This window comes from Letharia columbiana, assembly GCF_014066305.1.
Source record: "Letharia columbiana isolate WasteWater2 chromosome Unknown Sc0000077_s0, whole genome shotgun sequence".
NCBI classification, from domain to species: domain Eukaryota; kingdom Fungi; phylum Ascomycota; class Lecanoromycetes; order Lecanorales; family Parmeliaceae; genus Letharia; species Letharia columbiana.
This window is the reverse complement of record NW_023501122.1, coordinates 16,347-42,276: the sequence shown is the minus strand read 5'-3', so window position 1 is coordinate 42,276 and position 25,930 is coordinate 16,347. Positions and strand designations below refer to the sequence as shown.

Below are 25,930 nucleotides of genomic sequence, written 5' to 3'. Positions count from 1 at the left end.
CTTTTTCTGGCTTGGTGCATACTTTGGTTCGCCAGATCGCACTCCTCGACAAGCAACAATAGCGACGAAGGCTGGTTTCTACCTGCGAAAATGACGACTGTTGGCTATGACTTGTGACTTATGAGAGCTCGTTGCCAAATTCCGCAGCCGAGCTTGACCTACAGAAGACCTTCTATGATATACGGTCTCTAGGAGCAGCGATGTAGGCGGAACCCTTAACTTTGAGCAAAGGAGGTGTTGGTCCGTGAGATGGTCTGAGGAGAAAGCAGAGAAAGCTTGTAAACCCACTTTTCGATGTCAGCAGCCAGACTGCACGGGGAATAATCAGGGCATGTATAGCTGCGGAAGGCATGTATAGCTGCGGAATGCATGTAGGCTTTGGAGGAAGTGCCAAATATTCTTTCCTCAATGTTCTCGCCTCGCTGCTTCCAAATACTCTGGTGGATCACCAGCTAATCAGCTGACCATGTCAAACCTTGGAGCTCTGGAAACTTATATCACCCAGAGGTTTAATTGCAAGCTGTCTAAGAATCTCCGGTTGATTCTCAAGAAACCATGAGCTGGCATGCTCCTGAACACTGGCCTAATTTGCTGATACCCCCTTTGTCTCATCACAGTTCACCGCTTTGAGATTGAGCGTGTCTGGCTTCATGCACCACAGGTTTTTCCCTCACCACGCCAAGACAAAACACTAAGTACAGGGCGACCGAACCAGGGCCATCAATCAACCAGACCGGCCCTAATATTGGCTGCAATGGCTGTTGATAGACTAAAGTAGTCAGGCAGCAGCTGCCTGCTGTCGTGAGGCGATTCGGAGTGACTCAGTCGGAATCACTCAGGCTCGCGTGATTCTTAATCGCGTCACGCGCGCGTAAAGTGGCGATCCCTCTACTCTAGGCCCAATACTGCAGAGTTCTTGCGGCTTGGCAACTTTCAACACCAGAGCATTATCAACCAATCTTCTGGGGTTAGATCCCCCGGTCCCGGTCGTCCTCCCCATGGCTCAAATGACCGAGGACGACATCTATCGTACATCTACACAATACCGACTATGGTCATTTACTCGGGAATCTCTCGCATCACTTCGCTCTACTACGAATGCATCCGCGGCTGATGGCGTGCGAGCTGCCATCCGAAGCCAGCATGTTGGTCAAGCTGGATCCGACCCAGCAAGAGAAGGAAGCAATGACAAGCCTTCAGATCCTGCAAAAGAGGTGGACTGTCTCACGGTGGAGGAGGAGCAAAAGCTGGTGGGGTTCTACTGCGTCAAGGCGATGCAATTTGCGGACTTCTGCGAATTCCCCACCAATGTGAAGGTAGTCAAAACTCATCTCACCGGCTCTTTTTTCATCAAACATCTGACCAAGACTGCCAGGCTACAGCTGTACAATACCTCAAGCGCTTCTACCTCTCCAATTCCCCCATGACCTACCACCCCAAAGAGATGATGGCAGCCGCGCTCTTCCTATCTACCAAGACCGAGAATCATTACACATCACTCAGAAGCTTCGCTTCTAAGCTTCCGAAGACTACGCCAGAAAGTGTTGTCGCGCCTGAGTTCCTCTTGACCCAAGGTCTCCGATTTACCTTCGACGTGCGACATCCACACCGCGGGCTGGAAGGAGGGATCATGGAGCTATTGGGCCTAGCACAAGGCAAGGGGCAGGCTGGTCCAGGGATCAAACAGTCATCGGAACAGCTTCAGAAAGAGATGGTGGACATTGAACCAGCAAAGGAGAGCAGCAAGAAAGCAAGATCCGCGGATGAGGTAGTTCGACGCATACAGGTGGCTCACGGCAAGGCCAAGGAGGTAGGAAAGAGCTCAGCTCTCCTCACAGATGCCTACTTCCTCTACACACCCTCTCAAATCTGGCTATCCTCTCTTTTCCTCGCCGACGAGCCTCTCGCCCGCTTCTACATTAACACCAAGATCCCTACGCCATCCACCCTCACGGCAAAGCTCATCTCCACGCTACAATCTTGTGCCGAACTTCTTCGCTCCTCCGCCTCTGCCAACCCAGGAGAAGCTGAGATAAAAGCTCTGACGAGGATAGACAAGAAGCTGTTCAAATGCCGGAATCCGGACAAGGTCGATCTTGTCGGTATCAACAAGGCGCAAAAGAGAGATTCGAAAGGTGCAGGAGAAAATGGATTGGACGAGAGGGTCATTAAGAAGAGGAAGCTGGAGAGGGAGAAGTCGGAAAAAGAGGCGGAGGGTATTTTTGGGCCAACCTTGGCAAAAGAACCCAACTGAGAATGCCTTGATGCACTCGAGAATGATGACGCCTCTTGTTTGGATTACCATCGGCTGCTATGCGGTTGCTTGCATTACCTTCCGTCCTTGAGCTGTCGCGCAAGCTTCCCCTTTTAATCTTCTAGCCACGACCACGGAGATCTTCTCCCTTAACGACCCCCTCCTGTTGCCAATGACCAAACCGTTCATATCAGACTCCAAACCTCAGGTGTGTCAAAAGGATGAGTATCGACTGTTGTAGGTATCCGACTGAGCGCAATGTCAATTCGGCTTGAATTTTCCTGCGCCCGAACTGGAATATGTTTCCTAACCAATGGCAGTCGATCCGGATATGCACTGCTTACACCTGGCATGCAGCCTTCCACTATGAAGCGTCTACAACAACAACAGCGCCAACTCATGCATCCACATGCAGGGAGGACAGCTGCAACTCATCTTTCCGGGACTGATCGACCGACAGCAAGTCCCGCGAGGCAGTAGCGGCCCTTGGAACTTTAATTTTCGGGTCCAGATCCATCGTCTGCTGGAGTCACCATCCTGTGAGACGTACGAGTCTCTATCAAAGCCTCGAGTTCGACACATGGGGTGTAGACGCATTCTGCTTGGCAAGGCTAGAGCAAGGCTACGAGATAGCTATGTAGTTTACGGCGCCTTTCACCTCCAGTCTCGCGTGGATAACCAGGCAGCAGAGTTGGAAGAGTCACAATGTGTCAAAGTCTTGATTCGATATGAGTTTTGGATTGGACTAATCAGTGACTCAACAAGGCTGTAGGGCGCTAGTGCAAATCCTTCAGGCAACACTTGCCCACTAAGAGCAAGGCTACTTTATCATTCGAGGGGTCATAAAACTACATATAAACGTGGCACTTCCCCCCTCATCTTGCGACCATTTACATCGGCCATCTGGGATATTTTTAGTCCATCTGAACAACTGTACACCTTCACTGCTTCTGACCTAGACACATTTTCCAGACCCTTCTTTGTTTTATATACATTGACCCAGCACCAAGCACCATGACGCTGCTTGAGTCTTCACCAATTGTGGCAGTGAAAGACGCCGCCACCGGCCTGGTCGATAGGGCGACTAAGGGCAATGATGCCTTTCCGGATGCCAAGCCAGGAATGATCACTGATGTGAAAAACCTTTATCAATCCAAGCCTGATAACCGAGGAAAGACAACTTGGGTTGACAAGTACCCTGACGATCTTGAAGAGGCTGCAGAGAACGCGGAGAGTGCACGCTATGCTCTCCTGATCCGCAACAGCAAGTGCTACGATGGTCGAAAGAAGCTGCAGATCGACTCCATCGTCGTTCAGTCTCCTCTTCTCAAGCAAGGTCTCAGCTCAGTCCTCAAAGACTATCCCGGAATCACAACCACTTTGGATCGTTTGACTTTTAAAGCACCCTTCCAGGCATTCATCCACCGCTGGAAGAATTTGCTTGAAGCCTTGGAATCTGAGCAAGACCCAGAGACGAAAGATCATTTGGAACTTCTCCATCGCGTCCTTGAGGCCGAGCTCAGAGACGACCTCAAGGCAAGAGATGACTTCATCCTCAACGGCGTCATCACTTACAGCACCATATGGATGATCTTCGAGCCTGGCACCACTATTTTCACTGTGAAAGACGGTCAGAATTGCGCTGCTAAATTCAACAACGGCAATTATCAGCAGACCCAATGCGGCCATCGCTATGTCCTTGGCTGCCAAGTTGTTGACTGGGACGGCGAGAACTTTGGCCTTGGTAGTGCACCATTCTACGTGTGGGAGTTTGAGGGCACCACCAAAATTACGAAGCTCTCCGCCTACCCTCTGGAGTACCATCCCAACTTGGTCAAGATGAAAGAGGCACTCATTCGAAGAGGTAAAGCATTTGAAGAGCTCAGTGGTTACCATTACAAGAACTATCAGGGGATTGCCATTGGTGAGGGTCCATGGGGCCCTATCAAATACAATGTATGTCCTTGTCATCAGGCCATTGCTCGTCCCACACGTCATTAATATATTCAAAACAGGTTGACAGCCGCATCATCATAGACACCTATGCATGGAATCGCTTCAATCCCAACAAGCAAGTCAATCTGGCTACCTTGGCGAGGCCTATCAAGAACGCTTGCTCAGTTGATTCCGGCGAGTACAGCGAAGACGAGGACGAGGACGAGGTCTCGATATACGATGATGACGAGGATCATGAGTTCGACGAGGATGTCGCTACAGGGGAGAGGAGAAACCCGACCTCGTTGACAGATGATCAACTGCTTATGTGTAGTGCTTCATTGAAAGGTTATTCTCTGAAGAACAAGAAATGGCTGACCTTCTCTATCGGCTCCGTCTTGGACATCGAGTACAGCGAAAGCGCCTTTGAGAGCCTCGTCCTCCCTGAAGATCATAAAGAGCTCATACTCGCTTTAGCCGAGAGCCAGGTCCAGCATAGAGATAGCTTTGATGATGTCATTCAGGGCAAAGGCAAAGGCATGATCATGCTGTTGTCTGGGCCCCCGGGTGTTGGCAAAACGCTGACTGCAGAGTCTGGTGAGTGATGTCCTCGTCTACCCTCTGGAGTTTGTGAATGCACAAGACTGACCTAAGCGCTTCAAGTCGCCGAGACAATGCGCGCACCTCTCTATATGATGAGCGCCGGTGATCTTGGCCTCGACTCGTCCCAGGTTGAGTCTTCACTTTCCAATGTTCTAGAGATGGCCAGCAAATGGAATGCCGTCCTCCTCCTCGACGAAGCCGACGTTTTCCTTGAACAACGCAGCTCACACGACCTGGAGCGAAACAAACTCGTCTCCATCTTCCTTCGAATTCTGGAATACTACGAAGGGATCCTCTTTCTCACCACTAACCGCGTCGACAACATCGATGCCGCCTTCCAATCACGTATCCACATCAGCATGCAGTATGGCGAGCTCAGCACATCCTCACGCCGACACGTTTGGGTTAATTTCCTCAACGCCTCCTCGAAAGGCAAGAAGCACAACTTCAGTGACCAAGACCTGGATAAGTTGGCGGGTTATAAGATGAATGGTCGTGAGATCAAGAACGTGCTGAAGACTGCGCAATTGCTTGCTAGTAAGAAGGGCAAGGGACTGGGCTACGAGCACGTGGAAAGTGTGTTGGCCATTGAACAGAGGCATGTTGGAGATCAAACGCAGCTAAGTGGGAATTGAGAGGTGACTCCGCTACAGGGAGGTCTCAGGGAGTGCTGCACAGCGATAACCAGGGCACGTTCACACTGAAGTACATGCGGAGTTTCCAGTCATAGGACACCGTAGCCATTATAGACAATACGATAGATAACCGAAATGAGCTGATCGTTTGATGTACCGCAATTCGACGCAAAAGAGCAAAATATCAACATTCTAAGAGCTAGAAAAATCGAGACTACATATGTGAGCGGCATATCGGTTTCGTTGCACATTCAATTGGCGAGGCCCAAAAATCTCGGACACAGATGAATTCCCTATGAACTGAAATCCCGAAAGTTATCACGTAGAAGATCTTTATGATGACACTAATGAGGGTAATGATTGTAATTGATACTGTACTGAAACTGAATTCCTCCCAAGTGCGCTCTATTAAACCGAATACCGCATTGTCAACGCCGTCCATTTCCACAATGACTATGAAACCCATCCCTATCCATTCAGACTGAAACAAAAACAATCGACATCAAATATCTCACACGCCCAGGGCAGGCACGACGTAAATCCAAGAGGCGGATATCTGTCGTGTAAGTATCAGTCACAGTACTCTAGCGTGGTCCTCAACGAAAGGTAGCCTACCTGCTCTTCATGTCAATGTCTTCAACCTCTCATCATTGCCGCTGCCACGGCGCTCCTGCCTCGTCGCGTAGCATCGTTCGCTACGGCCTTGGCCTTCTTCTCTGCTGCTTTCCGCTCTCGACTTGCGGCCCGTCGCTGCGCTCGATTTGGGCCCTCCACCTTGGGCTCCTCGTTCTTCGGCGCCGCCTCCTTGGCCTTCTTTCCTTTGGCCTTCTTCTGTTTGGGCGTACTCGGAGCCAACGCGTCCTCCTCCGTGCCATGGTTCTCGACGGTAGCATTGTTCGAGATCTCTTCCTTTGGCGCCTTCTCCTCGGCTTGGGCAAGCACCGAGGGAATTTTCTGGGCCAAGGACGTGCCTACGACCGAAGATGCACCGGCCAATCCAAGTACAGTGGCTGCCGCTGGTAGGTTTGAGGATCTCAGTTCATTTGCAGTGAATGAGACTCCGCCATTGCTCCCGCCAAAATTGAAGTCCTGCTGAAACGGTAGAGGGTCACAAGCAGTTCTAGGAGCCTGGGCTATGAGTGTGTTGGAGAAGTTGAATAAGCCAATTGATGTAGGCTCAGAGGTTGGTCCTTGCGGGGGTAGAGATTTTGTTTCGTGTCCAATGAAACGGACCCCGCCACTGCTTCCCCCAAAGTTGAAGTTCTGAAACTGAGGGGCGTTGAAAGCCTCTTTAGGAAGGCTTGCAATGGCATATGCCTCTTTGTGTATGGCTTCGTTGCGTACTCCAAGATCATGGAACACTGAAGAGCCTTCCATCAATCGTATTCTTGGGAATGACTTGAAAGTAGAGAATCCCACACTCGTCTCTGGCTTGAGAGCTGCAGCTGGCGATGTGATGAGAGGATTCTCATAGTCCAAGGATTCCTGCTCCAGCTTGCCACCGCCGAAACCGCGTTCATGGCCTCCGGAATCAGTAGACTGATTCAAGACTGCAGCGGTATCACGACGGCTATCTTCGTCCCCACTCTCTTCTCTTGATCCGCCGGTCTTATCATCGTCGCCTTCAAGTACCGCCCCGTCTTCGGCATCATCGAGGTCGCTTCCCACTTCCATCTCTTCCACCAGACAATTGTCATGCATACAACTCTCATTGGTGCTTAAGAATGCATTTTCTTCGGACACTTGAGAGAAATTATCTTCCTTGAATCGACCGTCATCTTCTGCTTCCTTCCATCCTACACGTGGCGACACGAGATCAATCGGCTGCGCGCGTGGGCCTCTGAAGACTTCGGTAAATCCTTGAAGTTCGTTACCAGCAATTTCCCATTGATCTCGCGCGATACCAGATGTGCCGCCAGTTCGAGCAGGCGTGACTTGGTCGATGTCATCCGCACCGGACGTCAAGAGGGCTCTCAATGTCTTGCTTGGAGTACTTGGCGAGTTTGGGAATCGGCTCGTTACTCTCGACACCTTGGAAGACTTGGAACCCTCAGAAATCGGCTTGCTCTTCAACGTGGGACTGCCATTTTCGAAGACCAATCCCAACGGTCCCAGTATCTTGTCCTCGGCCGCAGCAACTTCACGCCGTCTCCTCGCGTCGAAGGTATTGGGCGACTCGGACATGTCTCTCAAGTCAAATTTAGCGGATGTTGAGCTACCGTCGGCTCCTGCGCTGGGCAAGGTGGATTCGCGATCGTTGGACTCGGACGTGGACACCAATGAGGGAACGTCGCCGACGTGGGTTTCTGGCACACCGCTCTCACGCTCCTCTTCAACCTCTGCACATCCATTGGCTCCCGTGTTCTCGCAGCTTGTGGCGCTTTCTGTTGCATCTGGGCCAAGGTGTTCGTACGCAAGCTGGCAGAGAGCTCTCTGCTCGTTATCCATCGAGTCCACGTCCATGTTATTAAGGACGCCCGTCATGAATATTATTCGCTGAAACATTCGAGCTGCCAGTCCTGCCAGGAATTGCTCATGGGCTCTAGCACTCTTCTCAGCATCATCTTCCAGCCGATCTCTCTCATTCCTAATCTGATTGTGTTGAGCCTTCAGCTCAGTGTGATCTGCTTCAAGCTTCTTGAGTCTATTCGCGACATCGATGTGCTCATCCTCGAGATCTTCGTACTTCTGCTCGAGCTTCTTGAAGTCTTGTGGCATCTGTCCGTACTGTTGCTGAAGTGCATAGTAGCATTGTTGCAGGCGGATCCAATGCTCCTTATTAGCATACAGAGCAACATCTAATCGTAAAGTCTCGATGCACTGGTCGCGGAGCCAGATCTGGGCATCCCGGTTTCTAACCTCGAACCTCAGCTGATCAATCTGGTCGATCAGATTATGTCGCTCCACCAAAACTGAAATCCCCGGGTTTCGATAGAGTCGTAGAGCCGTATTGAAGCTAAGCTCTCGGTTTCTCTCGCAAATGCCCATATCAATTTCGAGCTCCTTTGCTTGCTCTGCTTGGTCAGCGAGTTCTACTCTCAGTTCTTCGACAGTTTCCTCCAGTCGGTGGATTTCATCAGCTTGCTCCTCGTGGATGATCTTCTCAGCCGTGTCTTGCAGCACGTTGCCGAACTCTGAAGTTACTGGAGACGGCGTAGAGGATTGGTCATTCGGATTCCATACCAGTGTCTCGTTTGAAGAGGTCGAGATGTTGCGGCTGTGACTAAGTGGGAAACTCAGTATGCTGTGACGGTTGAGACACTTCCCGGACTCGAAGCCTGCTCAACGTTAGTCAGACTCATGTGTGAAGTGATGGTGTCACACATACCAAAACCCGCAGACAAGTCGGGGCGCCATGATTGGGCGGGTCTGTCAAAGCTTCCTTCAGCTGACAAAGGCTCTGTTCCGACTCCGGAGGACTGTTGAAAGGTTGATAGAGCCTGAGTCGGCGTGCTGAAGCTTCCTCCAGTTGATGAGGACTCTGCTTCTACTTCGGAGAATTTGGGAGACGGTGACACAGCCTCACACAAGAACAGTGGCTGTTGAGGGTTAAACACGTGGCCCACAACAAGATCACCTGAATGTACTCTGCAGATGGCAGGCACTTCTGCGAAGTTTACCAAAGGATGTGGAGAGATGAACCGAGGAGCGGCTTTCTCGATGGCGGCCTTTGTGACGCCCTTCTTGAGAGATCCTTGCTCTCTGAGAGCGCCATTATCCGAAACAGTCACATCTTGGGCTTTAGTGGAGACTGTGGAGGAAGTGGCTTGGGCAAGCTGCTGCGTGGTCTTCGTGTCAAATCAACATTAGCATACAGAAAACTTACTATCATCAGAGTTGCTTACATATCTTGGTCTTCCAGATAGGTATCTAGAGAGATTTGGAAAAAGCCCTATAAAAAGATAGGTGGCTGGGTTCTTCGCACCATTGCCACGAAAGAGGAAGGACATGATGTGCTAATCAACGAACATCCAGGATGAGCTTGTGGATATCGATGTCGACAACACCAGCAACTACTACTTCCTGCAAGACAACAACGGCTTGTGGATGTTATGAAGCTGCTTTGATGTGCTAGAGGTGTGTGATCAGGAAATGGTGAAGGATGATCAGCAATAATGCTATCGATGATCGAAAGGTTTACTGATGCTATGCGAAGCAGAGTAGGAGGTCGAAGAGTCTTGGTGTGGTGGAAGATGGAAGAAGGAGGAAGATGAAGGAAAGGAGTTCCCTTATATACTTAAGTAGCAATCACACCCATAGTTGTGTCGTTGCTCATTGACACAGGTTGGAACTAAAACATGATCCAACACACATTCAGAGAAGCCGAAAGAAGTAAGTGGAAGAGGAATGCCAAGAAATCTACCACCAGGACCTCCGCAGCCATCGTAAGAGACTTATATAAGTCGGCGAGAAGGACTCATTCAGGGTTCCTAGCACCTCAATCGAGGTAACCCTCCTGCCGACACTCTCCCTCTATAAATACTTTTGAGAGTCCTGGTACCAAAAGCGGACAGCATGGTAGTGCGCCAGAGCGAGAGCGAGATCTTTCTCGCCCCTGTCCTGGAGTCCGGAATTCTCCCTTGAGGGTATCGTCAACACAGCAAAACCCTTGACTAATCGTCTTTCCCACGCGTCCCGGTTGGGTGTGATCGCCAACAATAAGGTGGCAAGAGGATTCGAATATCTCTCTCATGACTCTTCTAAACTGGGTGTTGACGTGCTAGCGCATTCCATATAAGCAAATTCACTTGTGACATTCTCCACCAGTGCAGTCTATCTACCATCAATAGCACTGTTGCCTAGCGATATTCTTCATCAATCTCATCAATCCTTATCTCCTGCAATCTATTCGACCGTAACCACATCATCGTCAACGTCGCCTTGCAATGTGGAATTTGCTGGTATTGTCGATATGGAAAACAGCAAAAAAAGGTTCGGACCAGATCTTCTCAAGCACATCTTCATGAAAGGTCAAGAGGTAGGTGATAACCATGCCGTCATCCTATCCTGTCGCTAAGACTGACTCTGATTCAAGGGCTCCGAACAACAGCCCGAGATGACCGCCTTCTGGGTCTTCAACTAGTCACAGGACATCGTGGTGGCAGGTACGTCATTGGCAGAACGACATGGACAGCCCGTGGAGACGGCTCCAGATAATACTGCCCCAGAAGTCTCAACGGTAGAGCAGACTGCCATTATAGATTTCTTCTCTCCATGTCCGTCAACGGCTTTGGCGGACGGAACTTGCATAACACCATGTCCGTCGGCGAGACTGGCGGAAGTACCTGCGATGTTTGCGAGACAAGAAAATTGTGTGGATGGGCCCTACGCTTTCCATCCAGCGCATCCCCTATTCAAGGGCTGGAAATTTTCGTCAGTGCTGTCGCCCGCTGAGCCTGCGCCTCTGGCCATTGGTCGTAATTGTTCGGTTTCGGTTTCACCTCACGATGAGACATTGCTTGAGAGCACTTCGGGGTCGTCATCGCCCACCTCACCGAGATCTGCCGAAGAAGTGGCGTCTACCAGTTCCTCGTAGTCATCTGAGCTTGCTGCTACCGAGCTTGTCGGTACGTCTCCGGTCGAAGACGTGAAGACAGATGACACCGAGCATGATATTGAGAAGGTAGATATCGCTAGACCCTTCGACTGCAGGGAAAGTAAGTACTCAAGACATCTGGAAAGGTACTTCGTTCACCGCTGCCGGGAATAAGCCATCTTGTTTCCAGCCAGCGCCAGCCGCAGACCTCGAGGCAAAGTCCAAGGGGAAGTCTCCAGTCGTAACACTGCACCCAGCAGAAGTAAAGAATACGCCTAAGAACCCAGAGGCAGGGCAACGCGGCGAAGCCACAGATGCCCGGAAAGAAGCCGCCTCTGGCACAACCAGAGAGACTTTTTTGCCTATGCAGTTTCATGAATTCAATTTTGGAGGAAACAGTGACCCAGTCTCTTTCACTGGTTCGTTGCCGTCCTTCCCAGCACAAGTCTCTCAGCCTACGTCGACGGGTATATTTTCGTTTGAGCGACAGAGTCCTCCATTGGTGACCATCCAACCGAAAGAGAAGACAGCTGAAGATGGCGTACCGAAGGATGTGAATCCTGAGGAGAACATGCCGAAGGAGAAGGTGCCTGAGGAAGGGGTGCCCAAGGAGGAGACGCGGGAGATTGATGCGCCTGAGAATGAGTCACCTCAAGAGAAAAAACTCAGAGAAAAGAAGCTGAAGAAGAAGATGTTGAAAGAGGAAAGCGCCCGCAAGAAGGAGACGCCCAAGTACACCCGGACCGCATCCGAGCCCAGCCGGAATCAAAAGCGGCGAAGAAAGAGTAAAAGAAAGCTGCTAGAAAAAGCAGAGAGAGAAGCCCACAGTGCGAACGCACAAGCGAGTAGACGCGTTCAGCAGGCTTTGATGATGAGGTGAAGAGGGGAGAAAGAAGTGGGACAAAGAGATTTGTTCTGGAAAGGACAGCGCTAGTTATTTTCGCGACGGGGTTTATGTTCATGTCGATGTTTGATGTTCTAGGGGCAGCGTCGGAATATTTCATTTGTTGCTCGCGCGAAGCATTACGTCCTGTATAAGAGGGGGATTTCTATCATTGTATCTCCTGTTAGAGTAAATCGTTTCTATGTCTTGTTCGGTCTTTCAAGCTTGAAGAGTACTCGTGATTCCAGAAGTGAGTTACTTGATAAGCGAGGACACCAATAGATATCTCCACTCAGCGGCACGTCGCTTCTATTGGCGTCCTCGCTCTATCAAGTAACTCACTTCTGGAATCCACGAGTGGAAAGGAAATTTCCATCAACTTACCAAGACCCTGGTTTGTCTTCTGAAATCACCATAGTAAGAGAGACAAATGGCCAGTATATCTATAGCTTATAGAACTAGTCTAGAGAACAGGTACTTGTAGGGGTTGATGAATCCAGGTATTTTACTGATTGTGTAGGAAAGAGCCACGCTGAAGTTTGATTCTAAATTCTTCTAAATAATCAGTCAACTCATCCCAAATACTACTCACAAAACTGTGCCAAAATTGAAACGACGAAGTGTTCAGGGTCATTACCCCCTCTCAACAATTTGCTTCCCTACAGAGCTTTTAAACCTTCGACTTCCATCTTCACGAGGGCCCGCCTTAATCCTCAAAATCCTCACCTGCTTCATCCACCCCCTTCTGCATCATTTTTGCTCGATCCTCTGATTACCTAGAAGTTGGTGCGATCAATATCGTCAACAAACAGTGATCCCATCAGCAACTCATTCAATATACGAAGAAAAATGCAAGAGTACGGAGTGACGGTGATGCTGCTTTGAAAGGATTATCTCCCTCAATCTAAGCGATATATTATATTTATTGTATAGAAGACATAGCTATCGGTGAATGCACAGAATACTCTGGTCACATCAAACCAAGACGGTACTATCCTGCACCATTACGCTGCAGTAATTGCGTCTTTGAACAGGCGCTGAAAACGCATCGCTGGGGTATCTCGTACACAAACAGTGCAAAAATGATCCAACCTCATTTTTCCTATCATCTCTCACGATTCGCAAGAGCTCTGAGACCACTGTCTGGACCACAGAGCGTCCATCACATTCTCCCAGTCCTTAAAAAAAACCGTAATCGGACTTAGGTGTATCCGCACAGGGTTCAAGCTCTTCTGCTGGCTGAATGTCCCTTCCATGCCCGCCTTCCTCCACCGCGCGGCCTCGGGCAATCTCCGCATTCTTTCGCTCAAGGACCTGATCTTGGGTATCGCGCAGACCCTGAGGCATCTGTTGCCCCTCCTGTCGATTCGTTTGCTCCGCGAGCTGGAAGTCGAGTTCGGCCCTGAGAACGTCTTTACCGACCTGCAACGTGAGGACCTGGCTCTTGAGGTCCTGGAAATCGTCATCGTCCTTGGGCACACCGAGCTCAAGCTCTGCAATCTTGACCTTCAGCTCGACGGCTTCTTCCATCATATCGCGACGCTGTCGCTTGTAGCCGCTGAGCTCGCCCTCAAGACCCTCCTTCTCTTTCGCCAAAGACTCGTAGTGGGCCCAGAACGCCGTATCGAAATCACTCTTTTCGAACGTTCCCTTGAGATTCTGGAGCAAGGTTTTGTTCTGCTCCCAAGCAGTTTCTTTATCCTTCACAGCCAGTTGTCGCTCCAGCTTTCCCCTCTCCATATCCGCAGTGACGATGTCAATCTGGCCGCACAGGCGCTGTACTTCAAACCTCTCCCGCTCTGCGGCCTCGTATGATTGTGTGAGACGGATTCTGAGGTCTTCGATGACTTCCTTATGAAGCATGGTGTCCGCGTAGGTGTCCGCCTTTGCTGCATCTTCTTCCAACAACGCGCGTAAACTGTCGGCCTTCCCAATGAGGTATGTTACGTCCTCGTGGCGCCGTTCTAGGTCTGCGTGGAGCTGGACGTTTTCATTTTCCACCAATCGCAGTCGTGAGTAGAGGGGATTGGGAGTTATTGGCATTTGAGTCTTCTGACCCTGCGGATCTGGTTGAAGAGTGCCGCAGTCTGTGGCTGGATTCTCTATTTTGTTAGCCGTATGTGCCCCAACGTTGATTGCGGGTAGGGATTCCTGGTCCGCAATGTCATTATTAACTCCCACTTCCTCACGGCATTTGTTGAGGCATTGGTCGCTCTGCGAAGGCTCCAAGGCCTCGATATCTTGAGATGGCGATCGGCCCGTCATGGCGGCAAAGGCCTTGTGCAAGGCGTCTCTCTGGCCAGTCATGTGCACTAGTCTTTTCTCCGTCGTCATCTTCTCGGCTTCCATTTCGATCATATCCTCCTTCAATTTCTTCACTTCCTTTGCTCCTTGAACACGTCTCAATTCCAGTCTCCGAGCCTCGGCACCGTACTCTTTGGTGAGCTGTTGAAGAGCTTCAGCGTTCTTGGTAGTAAGCTCGTCAAGGATTTCATTGTGTTTTTCCTCGAGTTCCTTCATCTCGTACTCGTGATCTTCTTCCAAGTCTTTGATCGCGTTGGTATGGTTGGACTCCTTGAACTGATCAAATGCTTCTAACTCGTTGTCTTTCGCTGCCTCCGCTTGGGCTACAGCCTTCTCCAAGCGGTCTGCCCACTCTTCATCCTTCGCCGCCTTGGCTTCGACAACAGCTCTTGCTAGACGTTCTGCCCATTCCATGTTTTGGACAGCCTTGATTTCCTTCATGGCACCTGCCACACCATCTTGCCATGCATCTAAGACTTGGTATGGACCGATACGGTCAAAGTCTGGTGGATCAATGGGGGCAGATGCCCTCGAATCTTGAATAGCATCCGCTTCTCCCTCGCGCTTCGTGATCTTAGTGACTGGGAAGTCTGAAGGTAACGGTGGTGGTGTAGTGGGCGTAGACGGTGAGGGATTGACCAAAGTGCTGTCGGAGCCAGAACGGGATTGTCGGATTGTGATAATCGCTGGGGCGCTACACCGCTGCCTCAGCTTTTGAGGGCTCGGCACTGTTCAATTTAGCCTAGGGGACATGTCAAAGTATAGTGATCACTTACCTAGAAATATGGATGGCTCCGAATTGGGTGATCGATCCGCGGCAAGCGGGTCATCAGCAACACATGGAGACCTAGAACGAGAGCCTGGGTAGGTGGCGTCAGTATTGCGGGATTCCTGACCATGGATCCGAACGGGAGCCGCGTCTGCGTGTGTTGCTCCCGCGTTATCTTGATTACTCGTTGACTCCACAGGCTGTCCTTGGTCTTGAGTGACTCCGAGTGGTTCTCCTACTACAGGAGTGTCTCGTTGAACAGTTGAAGGGTGCTCTTGAGACTCGACCAAAGGCCCACATCGCTGATCGATAGGTACGGCTATCGAAGCGGTCTTGGAGGTTGGTAATGTCCTCAAAGCAGCGTTTTGCTTGGCTGGAAGCACCTCACCCGCCCTATTTGATGGGTGGTTGTGCTGGTTATATCCTAACTTGGCCACCATTGTGCCCCAGTCGGAATTTGTGGGGCAATTGACGACGACCTTTTTGTCATCTTCGGCAATGGCAATCTAGATATATTAGCAAGACAAATTCCAGTCAATGGTGGCTGCCTCCCGCATACCTTCGCCGCTTTTCGAGATATGTTTATCAGGTACCCTGGCTTTTTCTCGTTCATCTGTAACTGTCAGCAGGAGGGTCAACTTTACATCCAATCGAGTGTACGATTTACCTTCTTCTCTTTGTATGACGCCTCTCTTGCATTCTTCAGATATTTCTGGAGCGCCTGCGCACTTTTCGTATAGAACGTTGCTGGAGTGCCCACATCTCTAAACAGAGTTGGCGTAGATATAGTTGATTTCTTGCTCATTGTTGCTGGGCAGCTCGCCGAAGTTCTCGGCTCCAGGGACTTAGCCATGCTGGCTTTCGATAAGGGATGCATGTGTGGCAGGTTCGGGCAGGAAATGCGGCTAGTACGTATAAGATCGACAACACCAGGAGTAGAAGAAATGTGGAGCTCTATAGATCTTAGTGGAGTCTCAAGACAAAAGATGCAGGTAGTTTCAGAGTATCACCAATAACTCTTGGCCTGGATTGATGGTTTTGGGATTAGAAATTGACCTTACCGGAGGAAACTATGAAAGATGGTAGGAAAAAAGAGAAGAAGATTGGACCGCCAACAGCGAGGGCACTCCCTGCTTCAACACCTACCTCGTAGTGTTGAAGCAATACAAAGGCCAGACCCCGCCCTGGGGCGAATCCGAAGGGCTGAAGGGCTGAAGCCCGGGATGATCAGCCAATGAGCTCTGATCACCAATCGGAGTCTAAAAGACCTGACCTGATAGGACAGTAACTTGTTTATGTATATAAGATCGATAGAGAAATGGCAAGAAAGATGTAAGGGGCGGCGGAATATACAGAGTAAAGCGATAAGTGAGATACGGTTGTTTCTCCCCACGGATCTGTCTAGGAGAAGTCTCTACAAGTAATACCTTCGTTCTATGCGGTTAGAGATGAAAAGGAAAACTGCCATGTCACCAGCCACGTCACCAGCCACGGCGGATTGGCCTTAATAGTTTGCTGTGAAGCTCCTTGGGGTCGGTAGTCGGATAAGTCGGATAGTGACTCTCCCTAAGACCCATTCGAGCTCCGGCTATCCTAGATTCCACATTCACAACCATGGAGGAGCACATGCTAACAGCCGTGGTCCTCGTCTCGGCGCGGATAATTTAATGAGCGGCAGACTTTCATCAGGATGCCTCGCCTTACACTATGGCAACGAATTTCCAGCTCTGCACGGCTGTCTCAAGCTGAGGTTGTAGGCTCTTCTTTCGCCTCTCGTGTCAGGATTATTCTGTGAAGTGACGATGTATTTTCAGTCTCTAATACTTGGAAGTACGCCAAATCTTACACGGCAGATGAAACTGGCAAGCTTCCCAGTCGGTCTTTGTACCGGAGGCTCAACTTTCTCGCGAATGGTGATTGCATGTTTGGGGATGGAAACATCTACACGGTATTAGCGTATGCAGAAAACGGTACAATCCTTGGCACTGAGAATTCCCACACCCCACCAAGAATAGTAGTGAATAGCTGCATCTTCTCCCTTTCAACCTTTTCAACACTCGTAATAAGTGAAATTCCTGTATACCTCGCTTAGCCATTTCTTGGTGTTTCTTCTTAGTAATTCCACATAACTCCCAATCGACGCAGTCAGGGGTCCCCTCCCCCACTATCGACCTCGCCTCCGACCAGACAATTCAAGAGATCTAAAAAGGCGTCCTCCCATACTCAAGCGATTGCTAAGAGTAGCAAGTCAGGCCTTAACCTCAGTCAACCAAGCGCAGCTACTTCCGGTACCAGACCTGAAGCCCCCGGTGCCAAAGCCGCCCGTAAGCGTACGGCCCTTATGGAGTCATAGACTCGCAAGGCCATAGTAGCAGAAAGAGCGAGATATAGAAGCTTCACTTGCGACGAAGAAAGCAGTGGAATTCAGATATGTGGGAAAATTCAGCTATTCACTACTATTCTTGGTGTGATGTGTGGGAATTCTCAGTGCCAAGGATTGTAACGTTTCCTGCATACGCTAATAAAAGGTTTCACCGAATTCCTTTGGCTGCGTGGCGCAAGCGAACTATTCTAGTCCACCATCCCGGAGGACCGAGGAGGACCGAAGACTACATTGAGAGTACTCTCTACCCCACCGATTGCATCATGATAAAGAATCATTTTATCACACTCTCGTCCTCTGCCTCCTCTGCTTTTCAAGCGTGCACTGACAAGTCGTGAGCCTTGGATTAGGTACGCCCCCATACCTCTGACATCCTCATGCTAGACGATTATATGGGCCTAGCTCGTTGTTCCTTCCCGCTTATGCTTCGGCTTCGTCATTCTAGCGTTCCTCGGCTCATACCAACTGCACGCAAGCAGCCGACGACCGTTGTGAAACAGCTTCTCATGAGAGAAGCTCCTGTGCCTCATCAATGTTCAGTCAGGCTCAGTTACGCCGTAGCGGGTTGGTCAGCTCTAACCCAAGAACCGGCAACGCTCCGCCCTCAAGTTTCCGCCGCCCCTTTCTGTGAGAAGTCAAATCACAAAAAAAATTCTGTGTGAGCTGGTTCCTATGGACCTCAACCTCCTGTGACGGTTCTTCTAATTCCACCTTACCACTCAATCTCTCTCGAGCACCATCATGACTCCCTTCTTGAGAATCCCTTTGTTCTTCTTCGTAGCATGCTATACTCTGGTACAGGCAGGCTACTTCGCCTACAAGCAAATCACCACTAGGATTGCCCGCCGTCGGATCATCAAGGAGCATGGTTGCGAACCGCCGAAATCTCTCGATGACCAGTCCTGGTTACCCTACGTGTACAGGCTTAAGATGGTAAGGATGATCAGGAGCGCCGCGAAAGAGCATAGACTTGAAAAGGCCAGCCAGGAAAGATACCGAGAATACGGCAATACACATATCGGAAAGGTGAGCCTTCATCCAAAGTACAATTGAATGCAATACTGACTGTCAAAGTTTTTTCACTTGACCGTTGTTTTTACCGTCGAGGCAGAGAATGTCAAGACCGTCTTGGCCACAAATTTCAAGGATTACGAGCTACCTGCCCCAAGAAAGAGGGCCTTTTATCCACTGCTTGGCTTCGGGATTTTCACTAATGACGGCGCTGACTGGAAACACTCCCGAGAGCTCATAAGGCCTAATTTTTCCCGAGATCAAGTCGCGGATTTAGATAATTTCGAGGAACACTTGAGCATTATGATCGATGCCATCCCGAAGGACGGAAAGACGACCGTTGACCTTCAAGACCTTTTCTTTGGTCTCACCATCGATACGGCAAGCGAATTTCTATTTGGCGAGTCTACCGATGTGCTGTTAGGAAGAGACTCCCCAGAATCGAGAGCCAATCTCGACTTTGCTGAAGCATGGCATCGATCGCAACTCGAAGTGCAGAACCACATCCGATCAAGCTTCTTTTATCGCGCGCCAAAACAATCCAAAAAGGACATTAAGATCGTGAATGATTATGTAGGAAAGTATGTGCAGCAGGGCCTCCGATACCGAAAAGACTTCATTCGTGATCCGGAAAAGTCAACCTCGAAGAACGGCCGGTATGTCTTCATGCATGAACTCGTCAAGGCCACTGACGATCCAGTGCGCATTCGAGACGAGATGTTGAATGTGCTTCTGGCTGGCCGGGATACTACTGCCAGTCTCTTGGGCAATATGTGGTTCACTCTCGCAAGACGACCTGACATTTGGGATAAGCTTCGGAGGGAAATAGATGAGACACTGCATGGGAATCGACCAAGTTTCGAGCAGCTCAAAGAGATGAAGTACCTGAAGGCAGTAATAAACGAATGTAAGCAAACTCCGTCCACTAACTGTGCCTGGCCATATAGCTAAACCCTTACAGCTCTCCGCCTTGATCCCGTCATCCCCTTCAACAGCCGCGAGGCTACAACCGACACCATCCTCCCGGTTGGCGGCGGCCCCAAGGGCAAGTCTCCCATCCTAGTCCGCAAAGGCCAACTCGTGAACTACACAGTCTGGGCCATGCATCGCCGTCCTGAATACTTCGGCTCGGACGCCGAAGAGTTCAAGCCGGAGAGGTGGGAACATATACGGCCTACGTGGGAATACTTACCGTTCAACGGCGGGCCGAGAGTGTGCATTGGGCAGCAGTATGCGCTTACGGAAGCAGGGTATACGACAGTCAGGTTGATGCAAAGATTTGCGAAAGTGGAAAGTAGGGATGACAGGCCGTGGACGGAGAGCATCGCCCTCACGGCCTGTAACTTGCATGGGACCAAGGTTGTACTAACGCCGACCTAAAGAAGCTTGGTACCCTTGAAAAGGAACACAGTTTTGGACTGGTGGAGAGAAGGAGGGAAGCTCTTTTTTAATTCGGTTTACGCGTCTTTCATTATTCTACAAAGACAAGTGACAGACCTCAGGGCTCCTTCCTTGCCGTATTTGCACAACTTTGTGGTAAAGAAACACACTGAGTTCGCTGTTCGACTTATGCATGTAGGAAACACAGTCGATGAGAACAAGGACAAGCGGACTTGTACCACCGAATTGAGTCCAGAACGTCAACACAGACGAAGATCACAGCTGTCAAATCGAGCCTAGGTTTCTTGCGAGTAATTGCGTAACCCAAACGAATTACTGTGCCGCTGTCCGTGCATCGTAAGTACAAGAAGGTGCTGGAAACGAACATCGTCTTCTCCGACAACGCAACCTCCAGAACGAGACATCTCAAATACAAAGATATTTACCTTTCTAATCTTTTTGAACGTTTAGGCACATTATCCTTATATAAACATATAAGACATTTTAACAAGCGCTTTCCTTATCGTCTCTTGGAAAACTGATGCTTCAGCGCCGCTATGTCGAGCACTAGCGGCTCCTCAGCACACTCGGCCATTTTGGGTAATGTAATACCTCGAAGCTGTGTTGTTGGAGTCATATGACTCAAGTATATCGGCTACGCTAGTACTCTGTGTCGTTGCCAATATATATATAAAGCCTACCTTCAAACATCTTCCTTTTTCCTCACACCACCCGTCATCACCCTCGATACCAAACTTCAAGCCTTCTGGAAAGCTCAAAGCCTCCACTGTACTTACCCCAGACTATCACAGAGTAATCTTTCAAGCTGGAGCTCAAGTCCTTGCCTACTTTGCAAGTCTTTGGTGCTAAGTTGCGGTGCTTGTCTCCGTCACATTCAACCCCCTATCCTGACTGGCTTCGGGTTCATCGACCCCTCTCAGCACTACAAATGGCTAGGATGTTCAAGAACACACAGTCAAAGATCCAACAGGAGACTCCCAAAGCCAACATGTTGAAGAAGTTTGGTGGAAATTTTAGAAAGGCGTTCTCCAAGAAGAAGCAGGTATGCCTATAGTCCCAAACCTTTTACCTGAGAACTCCTGTGCCGAGCTAATGGTGTACCCCAGCCTGCGGCCCAAATGGCGTGTGAAGCCCATGTTCAGGATGTCCAGCCTGAAACAAAAGCACTGCCGAATCTCACTGCAGAGGTGACTGAATTGCCATCTACAGAGAATAGGCCAGATTTTGCTCCAACACATGTTGGTGTTGATGAAGAAATGCAAGTCTGGGACAACACCTCTCAAGAGCTCGCAGCAGCTGGGGCACGGGACCGTGCTGTCAACTCTCTTAGACCGGTGTCCCAAGAGGCCCAAAAAGAGGCCCCACTACAGGATCCTGTGGGAATTGCGACATCGGCTCCATGTGGAGTGACACATTCTTCAAGCTCTGGAAACTCAACACCAACCTCCATGGACGGGCTCAACACTGGTAGGCTTTCCAGACCATGGCTAAATACACAGCTAAATTTGGCACACACAGACCGCAACACCCTTCGTCGGTCTAATAGTGTACCACCTTCGTCCTCGTCGCCCGCTACGGGAGCCTCGAGTGATACCCTTTACAATACGCCCCGCCACTCAGACACATCCCCACTCCCTTCCCTCATCAAGTTCCATCAAGCTGTGGACGAGCATAGAGGGTCGAGCGGAAAGTGCCAGAAGGCACTTGCCGAATATCTCAACAGCGGAGAAACGGAAAAGGCGGACACGGAATGGGCGGCTCTTGTGGAGTGGATCAAAATCGGCCATCAAGCCGAGGTCAACAACCTTGAGACAGAACACGCTGCAAAGGTTGAGAAACTACACCAAGAGCGTAGCGAGGCACGTCGACGTTTGGAGCTGCGAAACCGTGAGCTCAGAGCCATGAAGCGGGAAATGAAAGATCTCAAGGTGTCTCTTGAGGAGACAAACAAGGTTCAAAAAGAGATCCAGCCAGGCCTCAACCCTGAATCAGCTGATGGTTCTGATGCAGAGAGCGTGGACGAGGACGAAGGTGGCGTTGATCTGTCTGCCAATAATGTTGCACCCACCAACGCGGCCGAAGACTCTCGTGGAATGGCTGTCGGCGGAGTGAAAGATGCAGACCGCGGTCGCAACTATGCCAAGGACGACAAACAAGAAACCAAGGAGCCCAGAAATGAGACAGCGAAAGACAATCGAGAGCACCAGAGAGCGCTGAAGCAGCAACTGCTGGAAGACTCAGCACCTGAATTCACAGAGTCACAGACGGGCGCACAAGCCGTGCAGCCAGCAGCTATTGGGGAATTCGAAACCAGCAACGCGCAGCAAGCCATGATCGATTTTGATGGTGACAACCAAGAAAGATTGATAGACGTCAAGGAGCTCCAGGACTACAACAGAGCCCTAAAAGCTAATTTGGCTTTCACGCGCGAAGTGATTGGACACCTGACCACGGAAGCAGAATCGGCGAAGGGAGAGATCAACAATTTGAGAGGCGAAAATCACTTCGCCCAGCTCGAAGTGGGCCACTGCAACGCGGCCAACGCGTATTACCGTGCTGCAGCCGAGGATGATAATCCAGCTCGCACAGCACATATTGATGGACTGTTGAAGCGAAAGGATGAAGCGCACGCCGAGCTTGAGAGGCGTGCTGCAGAATGTGCTGTGGAGCTCGCGGAGGAGAAAATGGAGAGAGCTGTTGACGACGTCTACTCCGCTAGACATATTCAAGGCTTGAAAAAAGAGTTGGCCCACCGCGTCAACATGATCAGAGCTTTGACTGAAGGCAAAGCTATTCTGAAACAACAGAATGATGAGATCCTTCGAATGTTCAAGGGCAAGATTCTCCAAAATGATACCGTCAAGGCTTTCCTACACGACAACGACACCATCCAAAAAGACAACGCGCTGCTGATCAAAATGATCAACGAGCGCCACTGCTACGTCCTAGAGGCCGAGAAGGGAATCGCCGACCTGAAAGCCGAGAAGATCATGGACGAGCACACCGCACAGGCCGACAGACTGAAGCAACGCCAACTGCAACAGAGCCTGAACGGCCTCACATACATCAACCACCATCTCAACACCAAAGTCGAAATCCGCGAAGAGATGCACGAGGAGCTGAAAGAACAACTCGAACGCCAATTATCGCAGCAAGCGGACGAGATCCAGCGCCTCCTCGCCCACGGCGCCGACGACGAACTCACGCGACGCCTCCACAGCCAGAGCGGTCAGATCGCCTTCCTCGACGCCGAACTGACGCGGGCGCACAGCCTCGCGCAGCAGTGGCGGCTGCGGGCCGTGGAGCTGCGCGGCGATTTCTGCCCGCTGTACAACGGCGACGAAGTGGGCGACTGGGACGCGGAGGAGACGCGGTGGCGTCTGGTCCATGCGGAGCGGCAGAACGCGGACTTGCAGCGGGCGGTGAGGCGGTTGGAGCGGGAGGGGAGGGGTGCGAGGGTTCTGGAGCGCGAGCACGATGGGTCGAAGTGGCTCGGGGATAGGGCGGAGGCTAGGAGGGAGATGGAGAGGGCGAGTGGGATGGAGTGATGCGTGGCGGCCGGGTAGGACTCTGGAGTCCACAGGCGTGTCCATTGACTACAGTACGAATAGCTGATTTTCGGAGCTGTATGAGCATTGCATGGTATGTCTCCTTCTCGATAACAGGAATAGTCTCATCTTCTCGTACAAATTGTTCGTCAATGTGGATAGCGACGCTGCTGGGGGCGACTGCGGAGACATAGATCGAACAGCCGATGCATTTTGGCTCCCACCCACCAGAGGTTGAGCGTTTGGGTGATCGAAGGAGAAGAAAAGGGCAATTGGAGCGGTGCACGTCCTTAACATATTCACAAAATTCATATCAACAAGGGATATTCTCGTCGTTGAAGGTTCATACATGAAGTTATTTTAATCGTAAACGGGGTTGTTTCAAGAACGATACCTCAATTTGATGCCACAATAGCGAATCAACATTAGGGGTTGCAACTGTGACAAAGTCTGAAAAGCAGACTTTCCAATGACGAATTCGCGGCCTAATTTTCTCATAGATATCGGGCCCACTCGGAGTCTTTCCGATCACTGCAGCCCGTGCTTCAACGATGCGGAGTGAGAGTAAGTGAGCCTCGGTACAAGCCATTCCACACGTCATTGATGCTTGATCTCTGGGGATGGGTAAGACTCAAAGGCCTTGAGTCTTCTTTGCGGATTCTAGCGGTGTCCAGCGCCATGGTAACGATGTTGGATGAGGCATTCGTAGGGATTGAGCTTGGCCAGCCGACAAAACTTCCAGCCATTCCCGGGTTCCATGATGTGGAGATAGAAATCGTTTCTAGGCATCAGACCGATTATGTTTCATGATACAGCAATGTCGCGTTGGCGACAGGACGAGAGACCTTGCACGTCGTAAGAAGCAAATCTGTAAGGCTGAATGCAATATGACGTAGCTCAGTAGCCAATCATCACGCGCGTCTAAAAATCCAGGTTTTGGTAGCCAATAAACACTAAGTATGGGCAGCGACTTCGCCGCTCGTGGCGCCAATAACACCCCTGCGCTCTAGGCTTTCAAGTTTCATTCACGTCCGTCTTTCTTCAACGCTTCAACCCTTCTTCAAGAGAATAGTCTCTTAGGTCCACTGCCTCTCTTCGCTCTTCAGGCTAGAACAACCCATATCCTGCTCAAACGTCACTCAAAATCTACTACACTGCCCTCATCGACGACCATGGCAGAAGCAATCAGCGGCATCGCTGGTGGCCTTCAAGGCTCAGTCGGTGGCATGCTGAACCAGGGTTCGGCATGGTTGGACAGCATATTCCCACCAGAGAAGCGGAACGAGCTCATGGCCAGAATATCCAAGTTTGCGACTGAGAAGCCCATGCTGGCTGTAAGGATCCCTTCGTTCTGGTTACTATTACCCTGTCGTGACTACAGATGCTGACGGGCCTGTAGTCATTCATAGCATCCCAGATCGCCCTCACCGGCTTTCCTCTCGGCCTCTTCATCGTCATGACCATCACCGTCGTCGTCTTCGCCTTGCTCGCAGGCTTGATCATTGGTCTCGTTGGCGCCGTCCTCTTCATCGTCGTCTGTGTCGGCTTCGCTCTCATCATACTCCTACCTACTTTGTTCCTCACCACGGCAGGAGCGACGTTCATCTGGTTATGGGGCATGGGCGGGTATTATATTCTCAAGAAATTCAACAAAAAAGAGATTCCGGGCATCCATACCGATCTGAAAGGGGGACCTGGTGGGTTGAAGGAACAGCTAGGTTCCATTACAGGTCAGGGTGGACCTCAAGGCGACCCAAGTGGAGAAGAGAAACAGGCGGAGGGTGGTGCCAAAGAGAATGGCAAGCCGAAAGAAGTCAACGGGGGCCCAAAGCATCCCGGTGGATACACGAAAGGTGGAGCAACGAAGCATATGAACGGTGCGGCGGACAAAGTTGGCAGTGCTGGAAAGGCCAGCGGCGTGGATGTGGGCAACCCGAAGGAGGCCGCTGATGTTGGCAAGCACGCTGGGAAAGTCACGAATGCTGCGCAGGGCGTGAAAGGAGGTGTTTCGGGGGCTACAGGGCTTGGGTGAAATTGGCCCTTGGAGGTTCCAAATTGTGCACGACTTCTTGCCCTCGTTTTGTGCTAGCGAGCATATGGGACGCTTGATCCAAAGCGAGGCGTTCAGGACATGTAAGGGCTTGCTTCCGTTAGGTCCAAACCGTCTTCTCTATCACATAGCATCCCATCCTTCGGGGAATCAACTCTTTTACACCCCGTTCTTTCACATGTGTACCCGTTACCTTACACCTATATACCCTATCTTCGAGCCAGAACGGCGGTTATTGTTAAACATCAGACCTCGAATGACCGCGCTACACCGCATTACTAGGTAGCTTTTCTATTCTTAGCCCCTGCCAACCGCTCAAGTCGTTGAAGCAAACAATACCTTTTCCTGTTGTTCCAACGCTGTCTTCCCCCCTACGTTCTCCCTTTGCAAGCCGAAACAAGCATTCAATCCGCCTCATGATACTGCTATCATTGTATCCACGTCCAAAAGCTAGAGCATAGTCTACACCAGCAGCATGTCTATAGACCCTTAGGCTGACACCGCCCCACGAGGCAAGTATTGCCAAGACCCAGAGCATCAGCGTACAATCGACACCACCAAGATTCTTCTCCAAGGCAAAATAGACTCGAACAGCGCTGCGGGCACGATTGCATCAAT

At 50.6% G+C, this 25,930-nt stretch overlaps 8 protein-coding genes across 8 annotated transcripts; 6 read left to right on the top strand and 2 right to left on the bottom strand.

Moving 5' to 3' along the window:
• Positions 1-998: 998 nt before the first annotated feature.
• Positions 999-2,254, top strand: HO173_012278 (uncharacterized protein; the record flags this gene model as incomplete). The annotated part of the gene is made up of 2 exons (XM_037314150.1): positions 999-1,316; positions 1,376-2,254. The coding sequence occupies 2 exons, from the start codon at positions 999-1,001 to the stop codon at positions 2,252-2,254; spliced, it is 1,197 nt and encodes a 398-aa protein (XP_037158925.1).
• A 1,014-nt stretch (positions 2,255-3,268) lies between these two features.
• On the top strand, positions 3,269-5,427 carry HO173_012277 (uncharacterized protein; the record flags this gene model as incomplete). The annotated part of the gene is made up of 3 exons (XM_037314149.1): positions 3,269-4,210; positions 4,270-4,786; positions 4,853-5,427. 3 exons carry the CDS (start codon positions 3,269-3,271, stop codon positions 5,425-5,427), a joined length of 2,034 nt encoding a protein of 677 aa, XP_037158924.1.
• A 636-nt stretch (positions 5,428-6,063) lies between these two features.
• Positions 6,064-9,377, bottom strand: HO173_012276 (uncharacterized protein; the record flags this gene model as incomplete). The annotated part of the gene is made up of 3 exons (XM_037314148.1): positions 6,064-8,705; positions 8,756-9,215; positions 9,273-9,377. 3 exons carry the CDS (start codon positions 9,375-9,377, stop codon positions 6,064-6,066), a joined length of 3,207 nt encoding a protein of 1,068 aa, XP_037158923.1.
• A 1,497-nt stretch (positions 9,378-10,874) lies between these two features.
• Positions 10,875-11,843, top strand: HO173_012275 (uncharacterized protein; the record flags this gene model as incomplete). The annotated part of the gene is made up of 2 exons (XM_037314147.1): positions 10,875-10,994; positions 11,055-11,843. 2 exons carry the CDS (start codon positions 10,875-10,877, stop codon positions 11,841-11,843), a joined length of 909 nt encoding a protein of 302 aa, XP_037158922.1.
• Positions 11,844-13,025: 1,182 nt separating this feature from the next.
• HO173_012274 (uncharacterized protein) lies at positions 13,026-15,724 on the bottom strand (the record flags this gene model as incomplete). The annotated part of the gene is made up of 4 exons (XM_037314146.1): positions 13,026-14,878; positions 14,927-15,425; positions 15,479-15,532; positions 15,587-15,724. The coding sequence occupies 4 exons, from the start codon at positions 15,722-15,724 to the stop codon at positions 13,026-13,028; spliced, it is 2,544 nt and encodes an 847-aa protein (XP_037158921.1).
• A 2,319-nt stretch (positions 15,725-18,043) lies between these two features.
• On the top strand, positions 18,044-19,693 carry HO173_012273 (uncharacterized protein; the record flags this gene model as incomplete). The annotated part of the gene is made up of 3 exons (XM_037314145.1): positions 18,044-18,328; positions 18,377-19,220; positions 19,275-19,693. 3 exons carry the CDS (start codon positions 18,044-18,046, stop codon positions 19,691-19,693), a joined length of 1,548 nt encoding a protein of 515 aa, XP_037158920.1.
• A 958-nt stretch (positions 19,694-20,651) lies between these two features.
• Positions 20,652-23,262, top strand: HO173_012272 (uncharacterized protein; the record flags this gene model as incomplete). The annotated part of the gene is made up of 3 exons (XM_037314144.1): positions 20,652-20,756; positions 20,821-21,181; positions 21,233-23,262. The coding sequence occupies 3 exons, from the start codon at positions 20,652-20,654 to the stop codon at positions 23,260-23,262; spliced, it is 2,496 nt and encodes an 831-aa protein (XP_037158919.1).
• Positions 23,263-24,434: 1,172 nt separating this feature from the next.
• On the top strand, positions 24,435-25,294 carry HO173_012271 (uncharacterized protein; the record flags this gene model as incomplete). The annotated part of the gene is made up of 2 exons (XM_037314143.1): positions 24,435-24,596; positions 24,662-25,294. 2 exons carry the CDS (start codon positions 24,435-24,437, stop codon positions 25,292-25,294), a joined length of 795 nt encoding a protein of 264 aa, XP_037158918.1.
• Between the last annotated feature and the right edge of the window lie 636 nt (positions 25,295-25,930).